Source organism: Protopterus annectens, chromosome 10.part0 (genome assembly GCF_019279795.1).
Source record: "Protopterus annectens isolate FY-2018-M chromosome 10.part0, PAN1.0, whole genome shotgun sequence".
NCBI classification, from domain to species: Eukaryota; Metazoa; Chordata; order Ceratodontiformes; family Protopteridae; genus Protopterus; species Protopterus annectens.
In genome coordinates, this window is record NC_056744.1 from 1,224,565,427 (window position 1) to 1,224,589,948 (window position 24,522).

Consider the following 24,522-nt stretch of genomic DNA (forward strand, 5'->3'; position numbering starts at 1 on the left):
TGTTTGCTAATCTTGTTTTATTAGCATGGGAGAGGAAGTATGTGTTCCCTTCTAAGTTTAATTCCAAGATCGTCCTTTACAATCGATTTTTGGACGATCTACATATTTTATGGAATGGAAGCGAGACGGAAGCTTTAGATTTTGTGAACTTTCTCACTAGTACGACAGGATTTTTCAAGTTCACTTATGAATGGAATGATGAGAGTATTAGTTTTTTGGATATTAGGATTGCCAAGATGGAAGGGGGATTGTCTAGTACCATATTTAGAAAGGAAAACTATTCCAATTCGATGCTTCATTATTCCAGTTGTCACCCATTGCATCAAAAGAAAGGGGTGGTTAAGGGCCAGATGGTGCGGGTTTCGAGGTTAGTGAGTGAGGAGCCCAACTTTAGACAAGAGATTTTTAACCTAATAGGTCTGTTGCTTGAGAGGGGTTACCCCTTGAAGCTCCTGTTGAGGGTCAAGAAAGAGGTATACAAGAAAAGACGGACTATATATAAACCTATTTTGAGAAAGACTGCCCCTGAGAGTGAGTTGACCAGTGAAAAGGATAGTGTGCGTGGAGATGAGGCAAACAATGTTGAGAATAGCCCTGTTTATGTATTAAAGTACAGCGAGAAGGCTACTGAGATGTGTGTGGCCATTAGGCATACTTGGGATCATTGTTTAAGTCGTGAGATAAAAGGGGTTGTTGGAAAGACGCAGATGATTGTTTTCAGTAAAGGTGACAACTTGAAGAATTTGCTTGAACGTGTTAGTAGGTCGAAAAGATCTTGGATGGGTAAGTGTGGGGCGTGCAGATGTTGCAGATTTATAGCTGAAGGGGCTTACATGTGTGTGGCCGGGTTTCCACGCACCTTAGCCTGCCCTGGAGTATGTGGTTGCAATAGCCAAAATTTAGTACATCTGGCAACCTGTAGTACCTGTGACGCATTTTATGTAGGGATGACCACTCGTAGACTGAGAGACAGAGTCATGGAACATGTGAGAGCTATTAAAAAGAAAGATGACCACAATGCACTATTTTTGCATAGTATCAAATGTACTAATTTTAAAAAGTTTGTATTTTTTATTATTGACCGTGTGCATATTGACCAAGGGGGTGATGTGAGCAATAGAGTTGCTGTCTTGGAGGTTGAGTGGCAATTGAGGCTTAATGCAATGAAGGAGCCTGGCCTTAATGATTATATTTCCTTGAAACCTGTGCTTAAGCAAAAATCTTATCAGATTTGATTGTTTTGACTATTGATTGCAAATGTTTTAATAGTTTTATATATTTATAATTATATTTATATTTGTATTCATATTTATGTATATATTTATATACATTTTTATCAATGTATTAACAATATATATACTTTAATATGTGTATTTATATATATATATATATATATATATATATATATATATATATATATATATAAAAATAATTTACTCAATCAAGTTGTAAATGTTTGTTTGTGTTGTGGTATAAGTTTAAAGGTTATAAGTAACCAGTATGAATGGATGTTTCTATGGACTCAATGGCAATGATAGGTTTATTTATTTAATCATTTCTTAGTTGGCTTTTTTTCACTGTATCCCTTTAAATTTATAACATCAATTTTTCCAATTTATTAATCAATTATTCAATTTAATTAATTTAGTCTTATAAAAGGGGTGTGATGTGTGAGTTTTTTACTCTGAAGATGCCATTTGGAATGGTGAAACCGCTTAGTTTCTAATAAAGGATTTGTCTACTGTTATTGTGCCTGGTCCGTGTGCAGTGGTCTGAATTTCCGATTTTTGTTAATTTTCGGAAAAATGCTTAGGAGAGGGGAAGAGGAGGGAGAAAGTTAAGTAAAATATTTTTTTTCTTATTAGCAACATTTTATAGTGCATGACTTTGTTTGCATACTACACAGTTCTCTCAATTATTTTTAAGTGCAATGGGGAAACTAGTGTAAGAGAGGTGCTCCTGTTTTTTGTCCCGCCCGTCTCTCTCTCTTTTTGTCTCCTTGTTCAGTTTTAAGAAATGTAGGCACTGCAATAGGAAAAAAAGTCTGGTAAAAGAGCATGACAAAAGAAAAACTGATGTACTTTTTCTCTTTTTTGCATAAGGAAATGACTGGATTAAGGCCCTTAGCTTAATCTAGTACAAGTTTTAAAAGAAAATGAAAAAGTACACTGAATATTATAAAGTTTTTTTTTCTAGAAAATAAATGTATGCTTTTAGTAGCAACTCTATCTGGTCATAAAGTCTCAATGAAGATAATGTAATAAAGAGAAATGGCTAGGAGATCATGTTTTCTAAAAGCATTCAAGTGTTTTCCCATCTTGGAGAGCTATAAAGAAAAGGCAAAACTAGAAAGCACTTAGAAGCACAGGCTGCAACATGCTTTTTAACATGGATAACCTTTTAGGTTAAAACCAGGATCCAGCAGTCAGTTCCAACACAATTCCATGTTTATTTCAAAAAAGTTGTAAAACTGGTCAAAAATCAAATGAACTATTCAACATAACACTGAACAGTTGAGTGCTTTCATCTTAATAAATTGATATTACCGTCAGTCAAAGATGTGCAGACCAATAAATAACATTTTTCCTCACACATTTAAAAACAACCAATCTTGGCTGTTGTATGAAAAAAAGACACCTACAGATACTCCTTCATTAACTCTAAGCATAAAATTGTAAAAAAGTGAGCTTGAAAACTCAAAAACACTTTACCCACCATTGGTGAATAAAACCCTGGTGTCCCACATGGTTGTGGGAATAATCACCACTGTACTAATTTTGAAACACATTACAAACACTAAGAATAGTGAAAGGATAAAAATATACAGGAATATCAAGTAATCAGATTTACAACATGCATGCTCACTTCTTAAGTCCACTATGTAATGAAACATTTTCAAGCCTGGTGGATATGTAGCATCCAGCTTAAGCTGCCACCCTGTTCAGCAGTTCATTACACCAATTGTCTACAAAGGCTGAAACATCTACCTGCATGATAACTGAAAAGGCAAAACCAGTAAAATCCACACAGGTCCCAGAATGTTTGTCAACAGCACTCTTACTATCAGCATGTTGAATACTATATACATGTTGGTAGATTCTTTTATTCAAAGCATTGTCAGTTTTGCTTATGTAAAACATGTGGCATCAGAGACAGCATGTAAAATACAGTACTCTCTTGGATAAACAACTGAATCTGCTACCTTTACCCTCCTTACTGACTGTCTGAAAAATTGGATCAGTGTAAATCAGTCTCAATGAAATGACATTGTTTACATCCAACACATTTCCTAGTGAAGTTTGTAAATGCATTTATAGTGGTAATGGGAGGCCTCTACAGTAAAATTATTGATAGTAAAATTTGTTTCTGTACTTAAAAGGTAGGTACTATATTGCTCAATTTTCTAGTGTCATTATGGCACTGAAAAATGTCCCAGTTCTTCCAAATAATGCCTTCTATATTTCTGACATCAGTGGTGTAATGTAACTCCATATTATGACTAGTGTCATGTGACACAGTGTAGCCACTCAAATTCCTGGCTACCACAAAGACCATATTTTATAATAGAGGTATAGATGACTCTCCACTTTTCCCATATCTCATGATGACGCTTGTGCAACAAATCGGTAGGATATCCACATTCCTTAAACATATTCTTAAGAAAATTGAACTCTTAGATATTTGTTGTCATCAGACGTCGATCTAGAAATTCTAATAAACCGACTATTCACAATCCTTTTAAGTTGTCAGCCATTCCAGCAAGAGAGAATTACAGAATGTAGGTTTTTTATAAATTCTGGTCTCGGTCCCACCTACAAAAGACCGTGAAATCTCAATGTCTAAGTAATTCATCTTGTCCTTGTTCACCGTACAAGTGACCTACAAAAAGTCTAAGACCTTCCACCTCTTTCAAAAAAATTAGCAAACTGTCATTGCCCTTCTAAATAATAAACAAATCATCCAAATATCTGATGTACCCAACACATTTTTCAAAGAAGGGAATTTTAAAGGTCATATCAAACTCCCATTTTAGGAGCACTGTGTTTGCAATTATGGGAGCACAAATAGCCCACCTAGCCACATCTAGAGACAGTTTCATATCTTTTCAGGACACAAAATAAATGAAGCTAAAACAAATGTAATAGCTGTAAATTATGTTACTCACACACAAAGTGGTTCAGCAATATCCATATTTATGGAGATATGATAAAGTGAAGTACTAAGGAGTATGGATACAAATTATGCCAATGTGGCAGATAAGAATATATGGAAAGAGACTAACTAAAGATAATACAAAAACTGATAAACTGGAAGCTCTGTTATATGGATACAAGCAGTTAAAATGTTTTTAGTCCCCTTAGTCTTATTCACAGGTCAGGCATATTTTTATCAATCAGAAAAGTTGCAACAGCAATTAAGAGTTGAATGATTTTATCTGGGAAGGGAAGATAGCAAGAGTCAAGTGGGATAAGCTCATTCTCACAATAGAAAAGGGCAGACTGGGATTACCGGATTTGAAGGGGTATTTCAGAGCCACACAGTTAAGGCTCCTATTATGTAGCACAAGCAGGAACCTATAATTCAAAGTGGAAAGGAATGAGTATGAAAGAGGGGCTAAGCTCATGAAACAAGGAGAAACTGGGATTTTCGATGCAGAATTTTATGAATATAATGTTTTGTATGATTATTGCTATTCTCTTTAAAGTAGCAGAAAGTATTCTAAGAACCAAGTCAACAAGGGAATGTAGAAAGGAGTTTCTACTGATAGGGATGACTACAGTCATTGATACAGACAATAGGCAAGAGGAGGCTGCAATTTATTGGAGAAAACTGGCAAAGGAACCAATGTATTGTGATCAATTAAATATAAAGGGAAAGGTAACAGAATGGGAAGATGTCAAGAATTTACTTGGACTGCAGGTTGGAGATTGCCTACCCTATCAAGGACTGATACAGTGCAGGCAAAGAAAACGAAATGGGGGGGCCCTAAACAAAAGACCAGCACTGGTAAAGTTTTTAGCAGACTCTAGAACAAAAGCTACTGCTAAAGAAATAAACAGAGCACATAAAATACTGCATTATAACTAAGAATCTGAAGAGGTTAGAAAGGATTAGGAAGACAAAGTGGATAAGAAATTCACAAAGAAACAATGAGGGGATATATGCAGATCTCCCAAATATGCAACAAAATCTAGAAGAATTAGGATTTTTGGTTGGAAATGTGTACATAGGTATTTTTATACCTAAAGTAGACGCTAGAGAATTTTTCCTCAGGTAGACAGCAAATGTTGGAGGTGTGATGGGGAAGAAAGTAGTAATTGGGAACATATTTTCTGGGAGTGTAAGGAGTTGGAAGACCTTAAAAATTCCCTCGGACTACTCAGAGATACTGGGTGAGCAAATTTTGAAACCGGTCTTGTTTGTGGCTGAAATTTCTCCACGATAGATCACTCCATTTACCCACTCAACAGACAAAGATTGGACATCCTGTAATATGTCTGGGACCCAGAGCAAGTTTGCAGTGTGTATGACACTTTTTTCCGGGTCTATATTAGAACGAAGTTTCGGAACTTTGAATGTTCTAATATCAACCCCTATTCAGCGAAAGCTGAAAACATCGAACATACAGAACATCAAATTTTTTCCTAGGGAAAAAAATTTGCAGTTCCAAAAACACACACACACACACACACACACACACACACACACACACACACACAAAACAAAAGTACACCAAACAAACAGCAATCCACACACATGCACTTAAAATCTCACACCTAACCCTACACTAAACTATACACACACCACTAACTATACACTTACCTTAACCCAAACCCTAACCCTAAGGTCCATCACTATTGCACACTCACCTCAACCGCGCCCTAACCCTAACTCACGTACCCCACCCTAACCCCCATGTCCACACAATCACACACATACCTAACCCGCACTCAATGCGCACTTACCTGAACCCGACCTGTAACTTTCCACCACAGCACTGAAAATACTGAAACAGAAATTGACAACTAAATTCTTTCCCTAGGAAAACATTTGGTTTTCTGTTGCTTCCATATTTTCAGCTTTCGCTGAATAGGGGTCGATATTAGAAAATTTGAAGTTTTGAAACTTTGTTTTTCTAATATAGACCCTTTTTTCCTGATACTTTGGACTTTACAAATGGTTGTTAATGGGATTATACGGAGGTCATTTGTTGGCTGGATAATCCTGGTTGGTGATTCTAATGCATTCTCCATATTACGCCTAAGTCAGCTTTTGTAAGTGCTGCTTTGGATCACTTCTGGCCTTCTAATTACCGAGACTTTACATCAGCACCATTGGCCATCGACTGGTACTGTTGTTTTTTGGATGTTTTAGGTTCCTCGAGCAACGGTTAATTTTCCACTAGTGACATTGTGTTTTTTACACTTCAGGTTTGGGAAATATTGGTTGGATATTCTATTGGCTTGATACTGATTCATTGTATGATTCTCCGTTTATTGGGGGACTAATGCGGATGTCAACTAGTTGCTTATTGTTCGAATACTTTAGCGTTTAACAATTTGGTTCCTGAAGGTACAAGATTTTCGATCATGGACACACACAGTTAACAGACTAATATATCTGTTATTAACATTTGCGTTTTGTCTCTGGGACATATTTTTTGGTTGTGTTTTTTTTTTTTTTTTTATCAACCATAGCATTGTCCGGATCTAATTTTTAGTTTTGTGAATATGTTAGGTTGACATTAGGGGCACTCAACGGTCACATTAGGCCTGAACACACAGGATTTTTAGAATTAGCTTATACCTAACTGGATTTCATAACTGTTGCGATATTTTTGGATCACATCAACAGACTATTGGGGGTGGAATACTATATTGTTTATATAAGGGAGTTTGAAATGTTTATGTTTGTAATCATCTTCATTTAGGATTTAAATACTTTGACAAAAGACTTTCCTGTAATTTATACATGTTCCTATGACAATCATATAGTGTATTTGTGTACTATACACCTGGGGCATATTGGTTGTTGAAACTGTTTAATATTCTCCTGATTCAAACAACAAAGGTTGTTTTATATTGTATGTATGTTTTATTATTGTTAAAGTTTCATTGTTTCCCTCTCCACTGTTCAATAGAACCTTTGGTTTCTTCCAAATTTCTCCCATAATTATTTGAATTTATTTTCACCCCCAGTCTCTCTCCACCCTGTTCCATCTCCTACCAGCTCTCACTTACATACCCTCTCCTCCCACTCTAATTTACCTAAATTGGTCATCCGTTCCTGTACTACAGTGTCAAGTCAAACAACTGATCCCAACTAACCTTTTTCTTCTCTCATAATGTTCCAGTACTATTTAATACCCATTCTGCTAGGCTCATATGTACTCACCCTGTATGAAAACCATATGCTTATTGGCTATCAATACCCTAAAGACCATAATATCACTCCAGAGATAAAGCATCCCACCTTCAGCCATGCCTATAAAAATGGTAACTCAGCTCCTTGCTCACTCTTTCAGCATACCAACCCCAGGCACCCCAGCCCTAGATCAAGGCAATACTACAAACTCTTACATAAACTTCTAAGGCTTATTACAAAGGTACAAACCCAGCCTCATACTCAGTAGTGACATTCACCCTAACCCCAGCCCATCCACCTCTGATAAATACACCCCCTCCAATTGTAACCTAAGCTATCAAACTAGAATCAGTAGACCAACAAACTCTCTCCTGGCCGGTCACCTTAATATTAGGAGCATTAATAATAAAGTACATGAACTGCATGCTTCTCCTGGCTGTCCACTCCCCTGAAATACTATGTCCATCAGAGAACTGGTTAAAACCTCACACAACTGATGAGATGTTACCTCCTGGGTATAACATACAGACGGTGGACCGTGTTTCGAGGAAGGGTGGTGGGGTAGCTACACAAATCTGGGTTAAATGTGACCAGAATTGTTAACCAACCACCTCAGAACAACTCTGAGATTCTTGCCACAAGATTACAGCTTAACAAAAATAAATGCATTAACATCACTGGTATGTATAACCCCCCCAGGCAACAACATAGACACACTTGAAGTCACCCTCCACTGGCTATCATGTCACTATCCCCAAGAAACTCTATTGCTTGGTGTCTAAAAGACTGGAGCACCTGTTCCTCACAATCCCCATCTACCCATATTAACCTGCATGCTTTCACACAAACTATAACTTCCCCAACCAGGCTAGGTAAACCCATCCAAAAAGAAACCATACCTTGACTGGGTTCTTGTAAATAGCAACCCCCAACTGTACACTGTGGGTACTGGAGCACCTGTTCCTCACAATCCCCATCTACCCATATTAACCTGCATGCTTTCACACAAACTATAACTTCCCCAACCAGGCTAGGTAAACCCAGCCAAAAAGAAACCATACCTTGACTGGGTTCTTGTAAATAGCAAACCCCAACTGTACACTGTGGGTACCCTTCCCGGTGACCTAAGTGACCACCTCCTCACTTATGTCATTAAGCAAAAAGCCATTATCCCACAAATTCCCGTAATCAGGAAAGAAAGAAACAATAAAGACTTTCAACCCTGCCAAATTCCAACAGGAACTTATCTCTTGTAATTGGTCTATGCTAAAACACCTTTTCCTGGAGGAGGCAGTTGCATATTTCAACAATAAATTTCTCGAAATCCTAGATCTGCATGCTCCTGCACACTCAAAGCGATCAAAAGCTAAAACTGCACCATGACTTACTAAATAGACCAGACAAAAAATCAATAGCAGAAACAAATTATGGGCCCTATGGCGCTCCACTAAAGACCCCCATGATCATACTAAATACAGGCAAACTAGGAATGAAACTAAAAAATCCATTCTAACAGACAAAAAACAATACTATCATAATTTACAGACAGTTAACTGGAACAATCCTCAGAAGTTCTGGGCAGGTCTGAACAATCTACTTTACCCTGGAAAAACATCCACCCCCATCCCCGCTGCTACCATTGATAAATCTCCTCAGGATGTCTCAGACTGCCTTAACCATTTCTTTACTGTAACAATACAAATCCTAGCTAGCCAACTACCTCCTAGCTCCCAGGTCCTGATAATACCACCCCTCTAAACTAACCCTCATTTAGTCTCCAATCAGTACCCACTTCACTCGTTCGTTCTCTCCTCAAAAAATTAAAACCCACCACACTCGCCATTGGCCAACTCCCCGCCAAGTACCTCCAAAAATCAGCTGATGCCATTGCCTATCCTTTATCGATTCTATTTAAATCGGACCATAACAGAGGCAAAAATTTCCACCTTATGGAAAACAGCCTATGTAATCCCATTACATAAAGGATGATTCTCCACAGATTTCTCCAACTACAGACCAATTGCTATACTTTACCCACTGGCAAAAATAATGGAAAAACGTGTACACAAAATACTCATGCACCACCTAATCCAAAATCACCTCATGGCCAATACCAAACATGGATACAGACCACACCACAGTACAACTTTGGCCCTCCTGGCTTTCACCAATACCATAAACAACCATAACAATTAGATCTCTTCTGCCCTCTTCTTTGATCTCTCCAAAGAATCAACTTTTTTCCACACCCTGAAAACTTTCTATCTAGATTCCAAAGCCCTGCTGTGGTTCAAATCCTACCTCAATGGGAGGCAGCAGGCTGTTCGCTGGAAAGACAAGCTCTCTAACCTTCTACAAAACACCCTTGGAGTGCCACAAGGCTCAATATTAGGGCCACTACTGGTTTCCATCTTTATTAATTACTTGTACGCTGTCATCTCAAATGTTAGCTGTATCCAATGACTCCACCCTGCTTTGCTCTGCTACATCTCCTTCGGAACAGAGGTCTGTTACCCAGTACACCTTTAATACCATAGAAAACTGGCTCTCTGAACGTCACCTGTTATTACATCGAAAAAAAAAATGCTGTTTTTCTCACCTACACAAAGGTCTGCTGCTTTTACCTTCAACATTAATGCGAAGGATAGCACGGTTATCTCCCCCAACCCCTCTACAAAACTACCTGGAGTCATTATTGATAATAACCTAAAATTTGACTTGAGGTATGAGAGTGCTAGTCATGCCCTCTTATGGTGAAACTCATCCCGAGCTACTACGGAAATGGCAACAATTGAATCTTGACTTGGGGTTCAACTATATAAAGTTATTGATTGAGCATTTTTTACCTGTTGAGAAAGATCTCCTTTTACAAGCTGAATCCCTGAGCAAAGACATTTCCACCACCTTTAAGGAGGAAAGTTTCCAGCAGAGATTGGACAGTGTGTTCACTCAAGTGTTCGCATATGGTGATAAGTTACAGCAAGTGAAAACGCGTAAATTGCACAGGGATCATAATGACTTTGCCAACAATAATGTATTCTCTTGGCCAAGATATAATGAAACTCGGAACAAAGAACATGCTATTCCTATAGATATGAACTCTAGTCAAGGACTCTCTTTAAACCAGAGCTATGCTTCAACAGTGATGAATGCAAGTTCCACCTTAAGCGAAACAGCTGTTACAACTGCACTACCTTCAGCGTCCCCTTCCTTGACGCATATGCAAAACAACATCATTAGAGACACTCCTCCCTGTAATCAACAAGCGTTGGTTCAGAAAGATGAAAATCTGCGAGGCGCCAAACCGAAAGTCAAACATGGCAATATTGAAGGTTTTTTACCTCTTCCGTTAAAATTTCGGCAGAATTTTCAAAGCAGGTCGAGAAGCAGAGGCCGCACCAAGAGGAAGTTTTCAGGGGAAGAGATGCTATCGAACAACAGAAATCGGAGAAGGGAACAACAGACTTAGTGTTTAATCTGTCTAAACGGACTCTTACAGAGACTGACTATACTCTTTTGAATAAGGGTTTATCCTTTATTCCTGCCCAGGTTAGTAATATAAGTGAAGTTCTTACTGACCTGCGGCTGTTTGTACGTAAAATTAATTTAAGATGTATGTTTGATAACAAATTACAATATGGTGCTTGTAATCAAGAATGCATTAAGAGGTTTAGAAAGAAAAGTATTTTTACACCCACACTAACACCTGTTACTGAATGTTTTATTAAAGCCTGTGAAATGGATTTCTATAGCTATTTTAATACCACAAGGAAAACTAATTTATATGCTAATCTGTCTCACACTGAATGGGAATCTCTTTATACTTTACTGCAGGACAAAGAAATATCTATTAGACCTGCAGATAAAGGGGGTGGGGTGGTAATTTTAGATCATGTTACCTATAATACATCTATGCTCACTATGCTGAGAGAGATAGACACATATAAAGAGATCTGTGCCAGTGATCTTACTAAAATTGTCTTTTCTGTACATCAGGAACTCTATGACTTCTTGATGTGCAGGCAGTTAGATCAAGATTTATATCAATACCTTTTGATAGAGCAACCGAAGATTCCCTACATTAAAGGACTACCGAAGATACATAAAGGGATAATCCCACCACCTTTAAGACCTATAGTAGTAGGGGAAGGGTGGGTTACTGAGACAATGTCAGTCTTCGTTGAGAGGAAACTTAGACCTATTATTAATAAGATTGATTCGATTCTGAAAGACACTTATCAATTATTAGAAGTCTTAGATAATCTTGAAGATGGTGTTTCTGGTGAAACTATTCTCATTACTATGGACATGAAGAACCTTTTTACATCCATTCCCAATGGGTATGGTTCTGAAGCCATTCGATATATTTTACACAATTATGATTGCTATAGTAATGATGAGAAAATTCTATTAAATGCCATCCTGGATTTGGTACTAAATAACAATGTTTTTAGATATGACAAGAAGTTATATTTGCAACAATGGGGGGTGGCCATGGGCACCCCCTGTGCAAACAGCTATGCAAATCTTGTCGTCTATTACTGGGAATGCATACACTTATTTAAACACATTTATTTCAAGAAGGCGTTTCTATACAAAAGATTTGTAGACGACATACTAATACTTTGGAATGGAACTCTACATGAGTTCCTGAGTATGGTAGATGACTTAGAAAGTACAACATCTTTTTTCAGATTTACATTTGAATATTCGTTGAATGAAATAGATTTTCTAGATGTAACTATCACCAAAGATGAGTATGGGAAATTGGGTCATACCATCTACAGGAAATCGTGTTGGAAAAACACCCTATTGGAATTTACTAGTATGCACCCCAGACATATATTCCTGAACATTGTTAAAAGTCAACATTTAAGAGTCAATAAATTGTGTAACAAACAAGAAGATAGAATCGAACAAATAGACAAGTTAAATGATATGTTCATAGAAAGGAACTACAATGAACAATTAATACAACAGGCTAAATTATCAGTAGTAAGTACCCCCACCCCCTTTATATCTAGAAAGACATATTGTAAAACTTATACTCTACCTAAGTTGTCTAAAGAATTTATACCTTTTTTGACCAGATATACTAGTGATAATAGGAATATCACCAATATTATTCGTAAAAACTGGGGTATATTACTTACCAATAGTGAAATAAAGAATATGGTAGGAATAAAACCTAGGTTTTTGTATACCAACAGTAAGAATCTTAAGAGATTATTGTGTATTGAGAAATCTGAATGTGAGACGAATATGTTTACTACTAAGCTACAGAAGAATCTAGAAGGGGAATCATCTCACAGGCTAAAAACAGGAACTTTTCCATGTAATCGATGTAACATGTGTATATATATTTCAAAAGATATAGGGTTCACACATCCTGAACTTAATATTAAATTTGAACCCAGGTTTAGATCAACATGTATCAGCTCTAATTTGATCTATTTAGCTAATTGCCTGAACTGTGATGCGTTCTACATTGGGATGACCACAAGGTCCTTGAAGGAGCGTATTTATAATCATATTCATGATATTAAAAAGAAAGATCCAAAAAGTGCCCTAAGCAAACATATTTTAAATAATATAGAACATAGTTTTAGCTTTAGGACACTACAGTTGGTACATCCCAATGGTAGGGAAGGTGACATCTTTAATGATCTTGAAAGTATAGAGCTACAATGGATCTTAAAATTTAAAGCGCATCATACTCCAGGCCTTAACCAGTATGTGAGTCTTAGATCAGTCCTGAAGAAAAGAAGTCTGAAATAATATAACGTTTTTCTTTATATACTAATGACTTCTTTGGAAAACTCCTAAGTGAAAACATCTGAGTGGAACTTCTATACCTTGCTTAACCAATGGTCATTTCTTCCAGGGACTCCCCTTTACTGAATCCACTGTTATAGTGGTATTTTAAACCCTTGGTTTTAATGTCATCACTATTTTTAACGTCTTTCTAAGTATAAAATGATGCTTATATGATAAGATATGAACTTATATTACTGTTTTTAAGTATTATTAAGAGGATCTTTGTCATTAGTATTTATATACTTATAGATGTGTATTTTTTATATATTATATATTTTGACATTCTAGGTTTCTAATAAGATACATTATGTCTAGACATCTATATTTATGCACTTTATAATATGTTGTTTCTAATACCTAGGATATCTAATGTTCATAGGTACGGGATGCTGAGCATCGGGGCCATTTGAATATAGTTTATAAGATAAATTTATATCGGCTTTGTGGCTATGGCTATATATTATATTAAGTAATGGTTAATTTGATGAATAATTAGTAATAAATGATAATTTAAAAGATTTATATACTATATTTTATAGATTAACTATTCTGGTACAGCTATGCATATATATTAATATAAATCATGTATATATATATATAAAAAATATAAAAGACATAATTTATATATTATTTTTATATATTTATATTTTTTATATATTTTTGTTATATGTTTTGATATAGAAAAATTTTTTATTTATTATTACTTTTTCTCTTTTTTATTTATTATTATGCTTTTGGTTTTTGTTTTTTGGCTAGATATATATAATAAATAAATAATACAATAAGTTTATATTTACATAAAGCAGCTTACTAAGGTGAAAGGCGATCATTGTTATCAACTTCTATATATCTACTATTTATATGTATAGTCATGTTTAACAAGTTATTTTATAAGTGCCTTTAACATTAAATGAGCACATATATTTTGGTTCTTTGGACAGGCTGTTTTTGCGGAAACAAACGCTTCTTTTAAGGGCTGTATATGATTGAGGTTTTATAGCAAATGCTATTAACGTCAAAATAATGCATAGTATTTTGAATGTCATTCCGTTTTACTGTTTAACTTAATATGTGAACAGATGTGGGCGGGTTGACATTCACGAATAGAACTCTTGGGTTTTATAATGCCACTACCTACAAATTGTTATTGGTGTTATTGGTTTATTTGATTTTATGCATGTATTTTATTTAAGTATATAATGATGTTAGACTTCTTTGATGTTTTTTAATGTTTTTTAATGTGGAAGTGTCTCATATACTTGTGGTACACACATTTTTGACTTATTTTAAGCCAAACTATGAATCTGAGTAATGTGGGATACTAACGTTTTATTATGTTTTTCTACAATGAAATTTTCTTAGTATATGAGAGTTTAATGTGATGCTGCTGTTTTGCAGCAACAGGAAATCCATTTCTCGGCTTCTGTTGAATGTTAAGCACTACTTAGAATGTTTAATTGCATACTTTGCCCAATTAAGATGCTGATTAGGATGCTAATTACTGAATAAGTGATTGGAAGTACTATATAAGAGCTTCTACATTTTATATAATTTAGATCTGAAGAAGCGTACAGTGTGTACGAGAAAGCGCTCATCTTTCCTGTTCTTTTTGTTACAAATAAAGAAGTGTTTTGTCTGCTATACCATCGTGGAGTTCCTCATTCCTGTTTTTTCTACTATATTTTTTGCGCTTGGAGGTGAGGACCTTGGAGGTTTTATTGCTGGGATTGTGTTACATATACCTACACAAAGGTCTGCTGCTTTTACCTTCAACATTAATGCGAAGGATAGCACGGTTATCTCCCCCAACCCCTCTACAAAACTACCTGGAGTCATTATTGATAATAACCTAAAATTTGACTTGCATGTCAATCAATAAAAAAATAGGATCACTGTATAGAATAAAAGCCTTCCTAACCCCTCCAGCCAGGATTGCCATAGCCCGCACCCACCTAATCTCAACACTTCTACATGCCTCCCCCCTTTTCTCTAATCTAAACAAGTCGGTCCTAAATAGACTGTCATCCTGTTACAATCACATTGCCAGGTTTGCCACTGGCCTACCATTTAGGACACACCACTGCATTAACCTCAAACAGCTTGGGTGGCTAGAACTTCCTAGTCTAATCCAATACAACTTTCTGACTATAGCTATAATCCAGATAATACACCATCCCTAAGAAATATTATAACCCCTCATAACAGACTGCTTAGATCCTCAAACAAATTACTAATTCAGACAATCAAAATTAACAATGCAGCTGGGGATGCCCTCTTTGCAAACTCTGTAGGCAGAGTTTGGAATCTCCTTCCAGCCGACATTACTTCGCTCTCCTCACTTTGCCAATTTAAAACCAAAAATCAGACATCTGGCACTAAACTGGCTTTGCCACTGTAACAAGCCTGGTTAACTCTCCTCATAAAAGTATATAATATAATATATTACTTTCTGCCTACTGTCAATGTATTCCCCTGACTTAAACCAGGGATAACTATACTTGCGAACTTGACCATCTCATATTTTTTTCATATATCCTCTGTAAATTACTTATCTGTACTTATGTCTACATAGTTATATTTGACTCCGACTACCTTGGAGCTTTTCTTCCCAGGCCTCTGCTGAAAATGGACATGTATCCAGTTGGACTATCCCGGTCAACAAATTTAAAATAAATAAATAATAAATAAATCTAGGGAAATTTTTCTGAGCTATGATACAGAATCAGAATTGGCTATACATAGTAAGGCCTTGTGGAGCCTAATTAATTATGGTGGTTGCTAAAAAAGCAAATACTAGAAAATGGAAATCAAAGTCTAAACCAACTGTACTAAAAGTAGTGAATATAGTAACAAAGATAAAACAAATGGAATTGGAATCTAGGGTAGGAGCAAACTGAACAGAAAAAAATGAGAATTCTGGGAATAATGCATACAGTGGAGGAAAGAAGTTCAAAACAAGGCAGGATTTGAATAAGCTATGTAATGTTAGATTACTTATCTACCCAATAATTGTCAATGTGTAATATTTGCAACAAAATAATGTCAGTATAGTTTGTGATGTACAATGCTTGCAAATAAGATTGTCAATATGATTTGATTTCACTTTAAGACTATGTCATAAGTGATAATTTAATAAAGATCTTTATATAAAAAAATGCTCTTCCCGGTTTCCCAAAATGAATAAATAATTCACTGTTCTCTTGCCATAAAAAAATTGAATGAAAGTAATTCTCAGTAGAGTACCTCAACTTAAAACGGGATTGACAACAGTTCAATAAGTTGCCAGCCATAACAATATATCTTCAGCTACATTACATTCTCAAAATTTTCACAATAAATGAGAAATTAAAGACAAGATAAAACCCCAGAATGTTAAGATCCAAGAATGATTTTGAAAAGAGGTGTGACAAGTGCCTTCTTAAATCGGAACACACCAAAATCTCAGTGAGAATGGCACAATTTGTAACTAGACTAGACATGGAAAACTTTAGACATGTTAGAAGCAGTTTCATGACAACTGAATGAAATCTGCATTGTTTGGAATCCGTCCCCAAAAAACTGGACCATCTGCAACCAAGTCAGAGGCTAACCCAGTGGGTAAAAATCAGTGCTTATTCTTACATTAACAAACCATGCAACTTCCTCAGAGTAACCAGAGATAAAGTCCCTCAAGGTAGCAAGACAGGCTGGGCTGCACAACCTGACAACCAAATGGAAGATGACAGCCAGGTGATACTTTCTTATATTATCAGCAATCCAGACTACACTTTTCTTTGAGAAAACCTAGCCTCCTACACTTGTACTCTAGCCACATCCAAGACTAAGGAGTAAATGCAGATCATGGTCAAACAATGCCTCTTTAGGTGCAACTAGCCAGGGCTGTACAGAAGCTTGGCACAAAAACCCAAGTAAGGCATGGATGTACAAATCACCGGTAATAGCCTTGCTCTTGGCAGCTTAAAGTCTGGGCCATTTGAACAAACCCCTTCTCCCAGAAACTTGTCAAGTAAAGGGGCCAAGGTAACACGATTCACCCTCAAGTCTTAAATTCAAATGAGCACATATATACTAGTAATGTTCAAACTGCCAGAAAAATATCTAGCTAATGAAAAACATTTTCAGTTGAACTAGACATTTCTCTTACAATGCACTTCTCCAATTTTACTATCGACTGCATAGTTATTTGTCGCTTTTAAAATGGAATACATGTCAAAATGTGTACCACTATGGCAGCAATAACCATAATCATTCACTTGGTATGTGAAATGGACCACTATCCCCTCTTCAGTCATGACTTGGCATGACTCATACAGCAACATTCTTAGGTATACATGGGTGCAGAGTAGGCCAGGTACAGCCAACACAGCTCAGGCATGAGACTACTGTACAGCTGTTTCCTATTACTCAGTTAATACAGTTTTTGCCATGTGGTAAGGGGTAAAAGTAACAAGAGAATATTTCTACCTTCCAGAATATATAAAAATAATTTCAAGAGAAGAATTAGACTGGAAATTTAAAAACATATGCATATTCAAAGAAAATACATGGCAGAGTTATCACAGATTATACTAATTAGTCTTCTTGCCACTTCATAAGCTAAAACAGAAAATCTTGGCAGAAACTGAAGGAGTTGAAAGCAGTCTACAAAAGGCAGAGGGCTCTTTTTTGCAAGACTAAAAAAACCTCTTTATGAAAAGGTTTCTCATTATATTCACTTACTTGTCAGCTGCAACTTCTTCCTCGCTCCTGGAGTACTATTTTTGGTTGCAGCCCGCAAAGAACTTCGATCTTTTGAATGAGAATGTTTTGATGCAGAGTGTTTTGATTCAATTTCAATGTCACTATTTTTTGATTCTGTTAAGCTGTGACTTGCTTTGTTACTACTGCAAGCCGCAGAAGTAGGAATAATGTCAAAGTCACAGCTTCCATCTTTAGGTGAACAGAAATTGAGCTTTAAAGAGTTCTGCTGAGATACTTTGTCAGCTATTTCTTGCATTGGTGAGCTGCCATTTCTACTTGGTAACATGCACTTAGTTAAAGGTTTAAAGGCTTTTCCATTCCAGGATAGTTTCACAAACAAAACATGCTCATTTTTCTCCTTCTGGAAAACTTGATCTGGAGACAGCTGCACCACCTTGAAAAAGAAAAAAAAATGTACATATATCGACAGATACGCAGTTATACAAACCAAAGTTAGAAAACATCTATACTTTAGAGAATTTGCTTAAGTTACTTGACAAAACACTGACACTGGCATTTCAAACTGTGTAAAAACAGAATTCTAAAACACTAGCAAATTTTTAAGGAAACTGTTTCAACCAAGCAAAAACTTGGCGATGGTAGGCAGAATGGTGTTCATGAATCAATATTATTAAGATTACGTCGCCAGTTTTGAGTCATTGAGGTGGTGAAGGAATGTAACACATAAAAGGAGTGAAATTTAAGTCATCATTCCTTGAAACAATGGAAGTGGTTTGGAATAAAGTGTTGGTATAGGACACTCCTGATAAAATGAACAAGAAAGTAAGAATTGCCCATGAGACTGCTGCAAATAAAAGTTGAGCAAACAGGAAAGGATATTATTGAGATGAAGACAAGTAGATGAAAAAATACAAAGTCCCCCCCCCCCCGGGTACTGAATGGTTAAAACAGTAAAGTTTCATGTGAACTATAATGTACAAAAGTGAAAGACTAACTTGTGATGCAGTAAGTAAGGACTGCCATTTTTAAGAAGATTTTTATTAAATTTAACAAATGTACAATATATACAAAGAAAGGGAAAGAAATTCAACATCAATGATATACAATGTTAGGAATACAATGAATCAAAGTAATCAACACATTAAGTCTTGGTATTACAGTAGCAACATTTCAAGGCTCTCTCAACCAGTAAACTCTCAGTACTATTTATAGATCTTATTCTGATCCCTTTTTTCAGTTTTACATAATACTGCTGTTAAATTTTAAAATTATTTGAATGCATGACACATTTACACAGTTCTAATTTTTTTCTAATAAGTTTTCTAGCAACTGCCAAAAGACTCCAGAATATTTTTTGTTGTCTTTTACAGATACAGGAAGTGGAACATTCATTACAGGTTCCTATGTGTGTACTAGGCTAATGGCCCTAGAGCCTTTACAAGCCTAGCCCATAGGATTACCCTGGCATCGTGCCACCCTACCTTAGTTCCCAGTGCCTCTGTTGAGTAAAGCCATTGGAGGGATCCCTGGGGTGGATTTTCTATTTCCCATCCACTCAAGATTTCTCTTGAAGAGGGCCAGTGAGGTGCTCTGCTTGATACGTATGGGAAGTCTATTCCATAGCATGGGCAGTCTCTGGGTTATGAACCTGTCCCTCCAGCATGTTATGTTGATTGTGGTAATGAGGTCGAGGTCTCTGGAGCATGTGGTGTGGAAGGATTGGGATTTCTTTACATGTAGCATTTCTAGCAGAGCTGGGGCAGACATGGCTTTGTAAGTCAAGCAGAGATCGCCTCTAAGAAGGCAATATGAAACAAAGAATAGTTGGTGTTTTTTAGTCTGTTCATATAGGACAAATGTTTAAGGCCTAGGATCCTCTTTGTGAGGTACTTTTGTGGCCACTCCGGTTGTTGCGGGTGTTTAGTACAGTAGATGCCAAATGGGGCATTGTATTCAATGACTGGCCTAATGAGGGAAGAGTAGAAGGAGACAAAGACTTCTTTCTTCCTGGATGCAAAACCCTTAGTAATGAGATGTGCCACATAGGACTTAAACCACAGTGGTAGATTTTTATTCCTAAACATTTTAGTTATTTTCCTTCCTAATTATATTTATCTTTAAACATACTATCTGGTAATTGATTTAACATTAAATTTTGTTTATTAAATGTCAACAGCAATACTTATTGAAATTTTTCAGTTTCCTCATCAATTTGATTAAATTATTCAAGTCTCCTATAGTTAGTAAAAATACCAACTGCAAAAAGCAGAATTTTAAATGGCCAGTCCTTTAGAGTCAATCAATATTTTCATTGCTTATACTATTAGCTAAGAGTTTGATAGCTAATGCAAACAGTAGAGGGGACAAGGGACATCCTTCCTTTGTGCCTTTGCTTAAAGTAAATCCTTGAGAAATGTAAGATCCGATTTTAGCATATGCTTTGGAGTCTCTATACTGGTTTTTAATATTCCAGTAAACTGTTCTGAAAATGTTAACACTCCAGTTTTAAACAAGTAGGTCCAATCTACAGAAATCAAAAGTTTGTTCAATATCTAAGCTAATTAGGACCAATTTCTTGCTCAATCCTGGGTGCTAAATCATAGTTACTATCCTTTTTACATCATACATTTATTTTATTGACTACAAGAACTGTAGTAGATCAAATATGCTTTAATCTTCTAGCAAAGATGGAAGTAAATATTTTATAGTCCACATTTAATAATGAAATAGATCTATATATGAGGAAACTCATTATCCTTTCCTTAAGTATATACATAATTACAGAAAATTTTCATGAGGAGGAATTATCACTCTAATTCTAAATTAGAAGGAAGCAGACTACATAATTCCATATTTAAACCATTCTACCTTTTTTAAGCTTCGTTAAATTCTATTAGGATAACAGACTTATTCAGAGACATTTGTTGATCACCAAATTTTAGTAACATTTTTCTTTAAATACTTATCAATTTTGTAATCAGGATTATTATTTTTTATTAAGAGCCTCATAGAATTTTTTTTAATTAAGCATTTCTTCTACATCTGAAGTAAGCTTTTCAGTATGGGAATTTCTGATACTTATTCGAATCTTTTTGCTTAACATCTTACTTCTATTTACTTTTTATTTATTAAATTTATTTATGTGACATTTATTGACCAGTTTAATCCAACATTGCCAAGGCCCTTTTTCAGCAGAGATCTAGGGAGAAAACATGCTACTCATTTGTAATGCTGTTGAAGCTTAACAAAATACAATATTAAAGTGCAAATACATTTATAAAATTTAGTTCAAAATATGAAAAAACTTGCAACAAAGTAGAGAAGAGAGAAACTTATTGCATACATATCAAACATGGTCAACTAATAGAAACAAAAAATATAACTGGTATACAAATGCTGTCAACCAAGACATGTATGTATGGTCCAAAAGACTCCTAAATTGGAATTGGAGTCCATGGATAAAGTTAGGAACAGTTGTTATTTCTTAAAGGTAGAAGGCACTCAGAGTTTGCGCAAGAAATAGATACATGAAGTAAGAGTAAACAGGTAAGAATATGAGTGTGTCAACAATAGTCAGGTAAGATGGTAGTCTGACTATTTATGCTTCGCTCAATGTTTTAATAGCAGAGACAGAAGTAGGACAGAGACAGTAGTAGAGGAGAGAGGAGTTAGAGGTAGCCAGTGAGGAGGGGAGCACTTGGGGAGGATTTTTGCAATGGCATGTCACGTTATTTTTAAGATGGTCTTTGGCAGCAATTGTTATGGATGAGTAATATTTCTGACATCCTGGGGAAGTTTATTCCAGGAAAGAACAGGATAGTAAGTGAAAAAGTTTTGAACTATATTAGTTTTAGGCTTGGGCATTTTTAGTAATTTTTGATCTGTGCTTCAGAGTGCCCTAAAAGGGGTGTAGAAGAACACAAGTGAAGAGATGTTAGGATAGAAGGAGGGAGGGTACAAGATATAATGTAGGATCTGAAGCTGTGAAAGGAGCAGTTGTTGGCAGAATTCTAACATGTTAAACTGTTAAGGGAGAGAGAGTGATGAGAGAAGTTGGACTGACAGCAAATCTAGCAACTTTATTGTATGCAGTTTCAAGTTTGGTTAAAGAGAAGTGTGAAGACGGGTGAAGATTTGTGAGCCATAGAAAAGGGTAGGTGGGAGGCAGACATGAGAGATTTTAGCATTACGTGATAGGAATTTATTTTTTCTTTCTACACAGGAGTCCAAGCATCTGGTGAGTTGTCCTGATGCTGTTATGGATATGCAAGTCAAATTTGAGCTTGTCATCTGTTGGGACCCCTAGTAGCTTGGTGTGTGACTCGTATTGTATTTGAGAAGTTGGATTTAAGGTGGCTAAGGGTTTTGGACAGAAAGAGCAGGAGTGGAGCCTTATTAGGATTAAGGATTAACAGACACCTAGAAAGCTATTTTTCAATGGCTGAGAAGGATTTTAAGGATGTTAAGCTCTTGGAGGGAATCAGCTACTATGATAGCTATGGAGTCATCTGCATATTGGACTAGTGACGAGTGTGGACAAGAGGTTGAAAAGAAAAAGGCCCAAGAATAGATCCCGGAGGTACTCCCAAGTTTGACAGGAGGAGCAAGGGAGAGTGCCGAAAGCCATTTGACTGGATTGCTGTCAGTCACTAAGGTAAATAGCGAACCAGGATATTGCTGCAGTGGAAACATTCAAGTCTGAGAGTTTGGTCAGGAGCAGTGGATGAGACAGTGTTGAATGCCTTAGAGAGATCAATGAATATGCAAGAGACCAGTTTATTATTGTCTCTAGCTTGGGATATAGTGCTGATAAAGGATTCAAGGACTGTAAAGGTACTGTGTTTTGGGCGAAAACCATACCAAATAGGGGAGAGTAGATCTTGTATGAGAACTCCTTTTTCACAAACAGATCTTGGACTAAGTTCTTACCATAACATTCCATCTGTGTTGTTCATCTTCATTCATTCATTACTGATGGGAAGTCAGTTCCGCCCTCGGAACACAGGTTGGCCTTATAACAATCTCTTGCCAGCCAAAAAACTTTAGAGATAAGTTTTACCCATAGTGCCTCTCTGCCTGTTACCTCGGCTCGAGTTTGCCCATGATAAAGAAAGCAGAGGCTTTTTCTGAGCAGAAACACTAATTCGGAATTATGACCAAATCTGAGCCTACAGGAGCCCCTAAGAGGGGGAAGGAGGGTGGGACGTAATAAATGAATGAAGATTAACAACACAGATGGAACGTTATGGTAAGAACATAACTTCTTGATGTTGTTCATCTTCATTCACTCCTTACTGATGGGACAGAGTCCCTAGCTACTTAATGTCCTGGGAGGCCCTTATGGAAGGAGGGTTTCCCGAGCACCACTGAACCAAAGCTTGCTCTCCCCCCAGAGACAAAATCCAATTTGTAATGAGTGATAAATGTATGAAGGGTAGACCAGGTTACAGCTGCATGGATATCATCCATTGAAGCCTTTGAATGAAAAGCAACAGAAGTCACCACTGATCTGGTGGAATGTGCTTTGACCTTGCTCGGCAGAGGAATTTTATTACATTAGTAAACAAATAAAATGCAGTTTCTTAACCACTTCGATAAGATCACTTTAGAGACAGGCCAGAAGAGGAAACAAATAACTAACAGACAATTACGTTTTTATCTGGACAGAACGATGTATATCCAAGCAAATGAAGGCAGTATTCTCCTTTATTGGAGTAGTTAGGAAAAAAACTGGTAGGTCAATTGTCTGGTTAATTGTCAATTCTGAAATAATTTTAGGCGGAAAGGAAGGGGTATACCGGAGTGACACTACCTTTATGAAAGACCATGTAAAAGCATTTTATGTACAAGGCCTGAAGCTAAGAGATGCATCTTGCTGATGTTATGGCTACTAAACATAGTGATTTCCAGGATAAGAGCTTTAAATCGCAAGTGGTAGCAGGTTCGAAAGGGGATTGCATCAGGTATTGCAGTACTAGTATTAAGCTCCCAAGGCTCAGATCGGTTCTTTGATGGGTGGTCTGATATGAGAGACCCCTTTCAAAAAGGTTTTGCAGAGATGATGGGAGATAAATGATGAATCTTGGAATCCATTATGGAAGTTTGATTGTCTGGACCAGATAAGAAATCTCTTCCATTTGCTGAGATAAACCATCCACTGGGAAAATCTATGAAGCCAGAAGGATATCATGAACTGGGGATGTAAGGTTATTCTGCCTGGCGATTACTGGAAGTGGAGAAACCAAGTTGTCAGCTTGAGACTGGAAAGGTTCAGGCAAGTCAACTATTGCGGGTGCGAGATCAATTCTGGAGTTGGATCCAGAATCCAAGGTTGGTATACTAGGTGAAGCCAAAGGAAAGGAAACCAAATTTATCATGGCCAGTAGGGTGTAATGAGGATTACTGTGCTTCTCAGCCAAAGGGCCTTCTTTAAAAACTGGGGAAGAGGGGGAAAGGGAGGGAAAGCATACAGAAGTCCCATGGGCCAATCATATATCAGAGTGTCTCTCGTGGATTCACCGTGGGGGGGGGGGGGGATTAGGGCAAGTTGCTGCTACATTTCTGATTTGTTGGGGAGGCACATAAGTTGCAGCAGGGCTGGCACCAGTGGCTGAAGATCTTCGCTGCCATGACTGGATT

General features: G+C 36.7%; 1 protein-coding gene across 1 annotated transcript in view; it reads right to left on the minus strand.

Moving 5' to 3' along the window:
* ORC1 (origin recognition complex subunit 1) overlaps positions 1–24,522 on the minus strand; it is a 967,334-nt gene that overhangs the window by 916,164 nt on the left and 26,648 nt on the right. Inside the window, exon 3 of the mRNA XM_044086852.1 lies at positions 17,902–18,316. Within this exon, the coding sequence (XP_043942787.1) occupies positions 17,902–18,316 (415 nt within the window). The remainder of the gene's footprint in view (positions 1–17,901; positions 18,317–24,522) is intronic.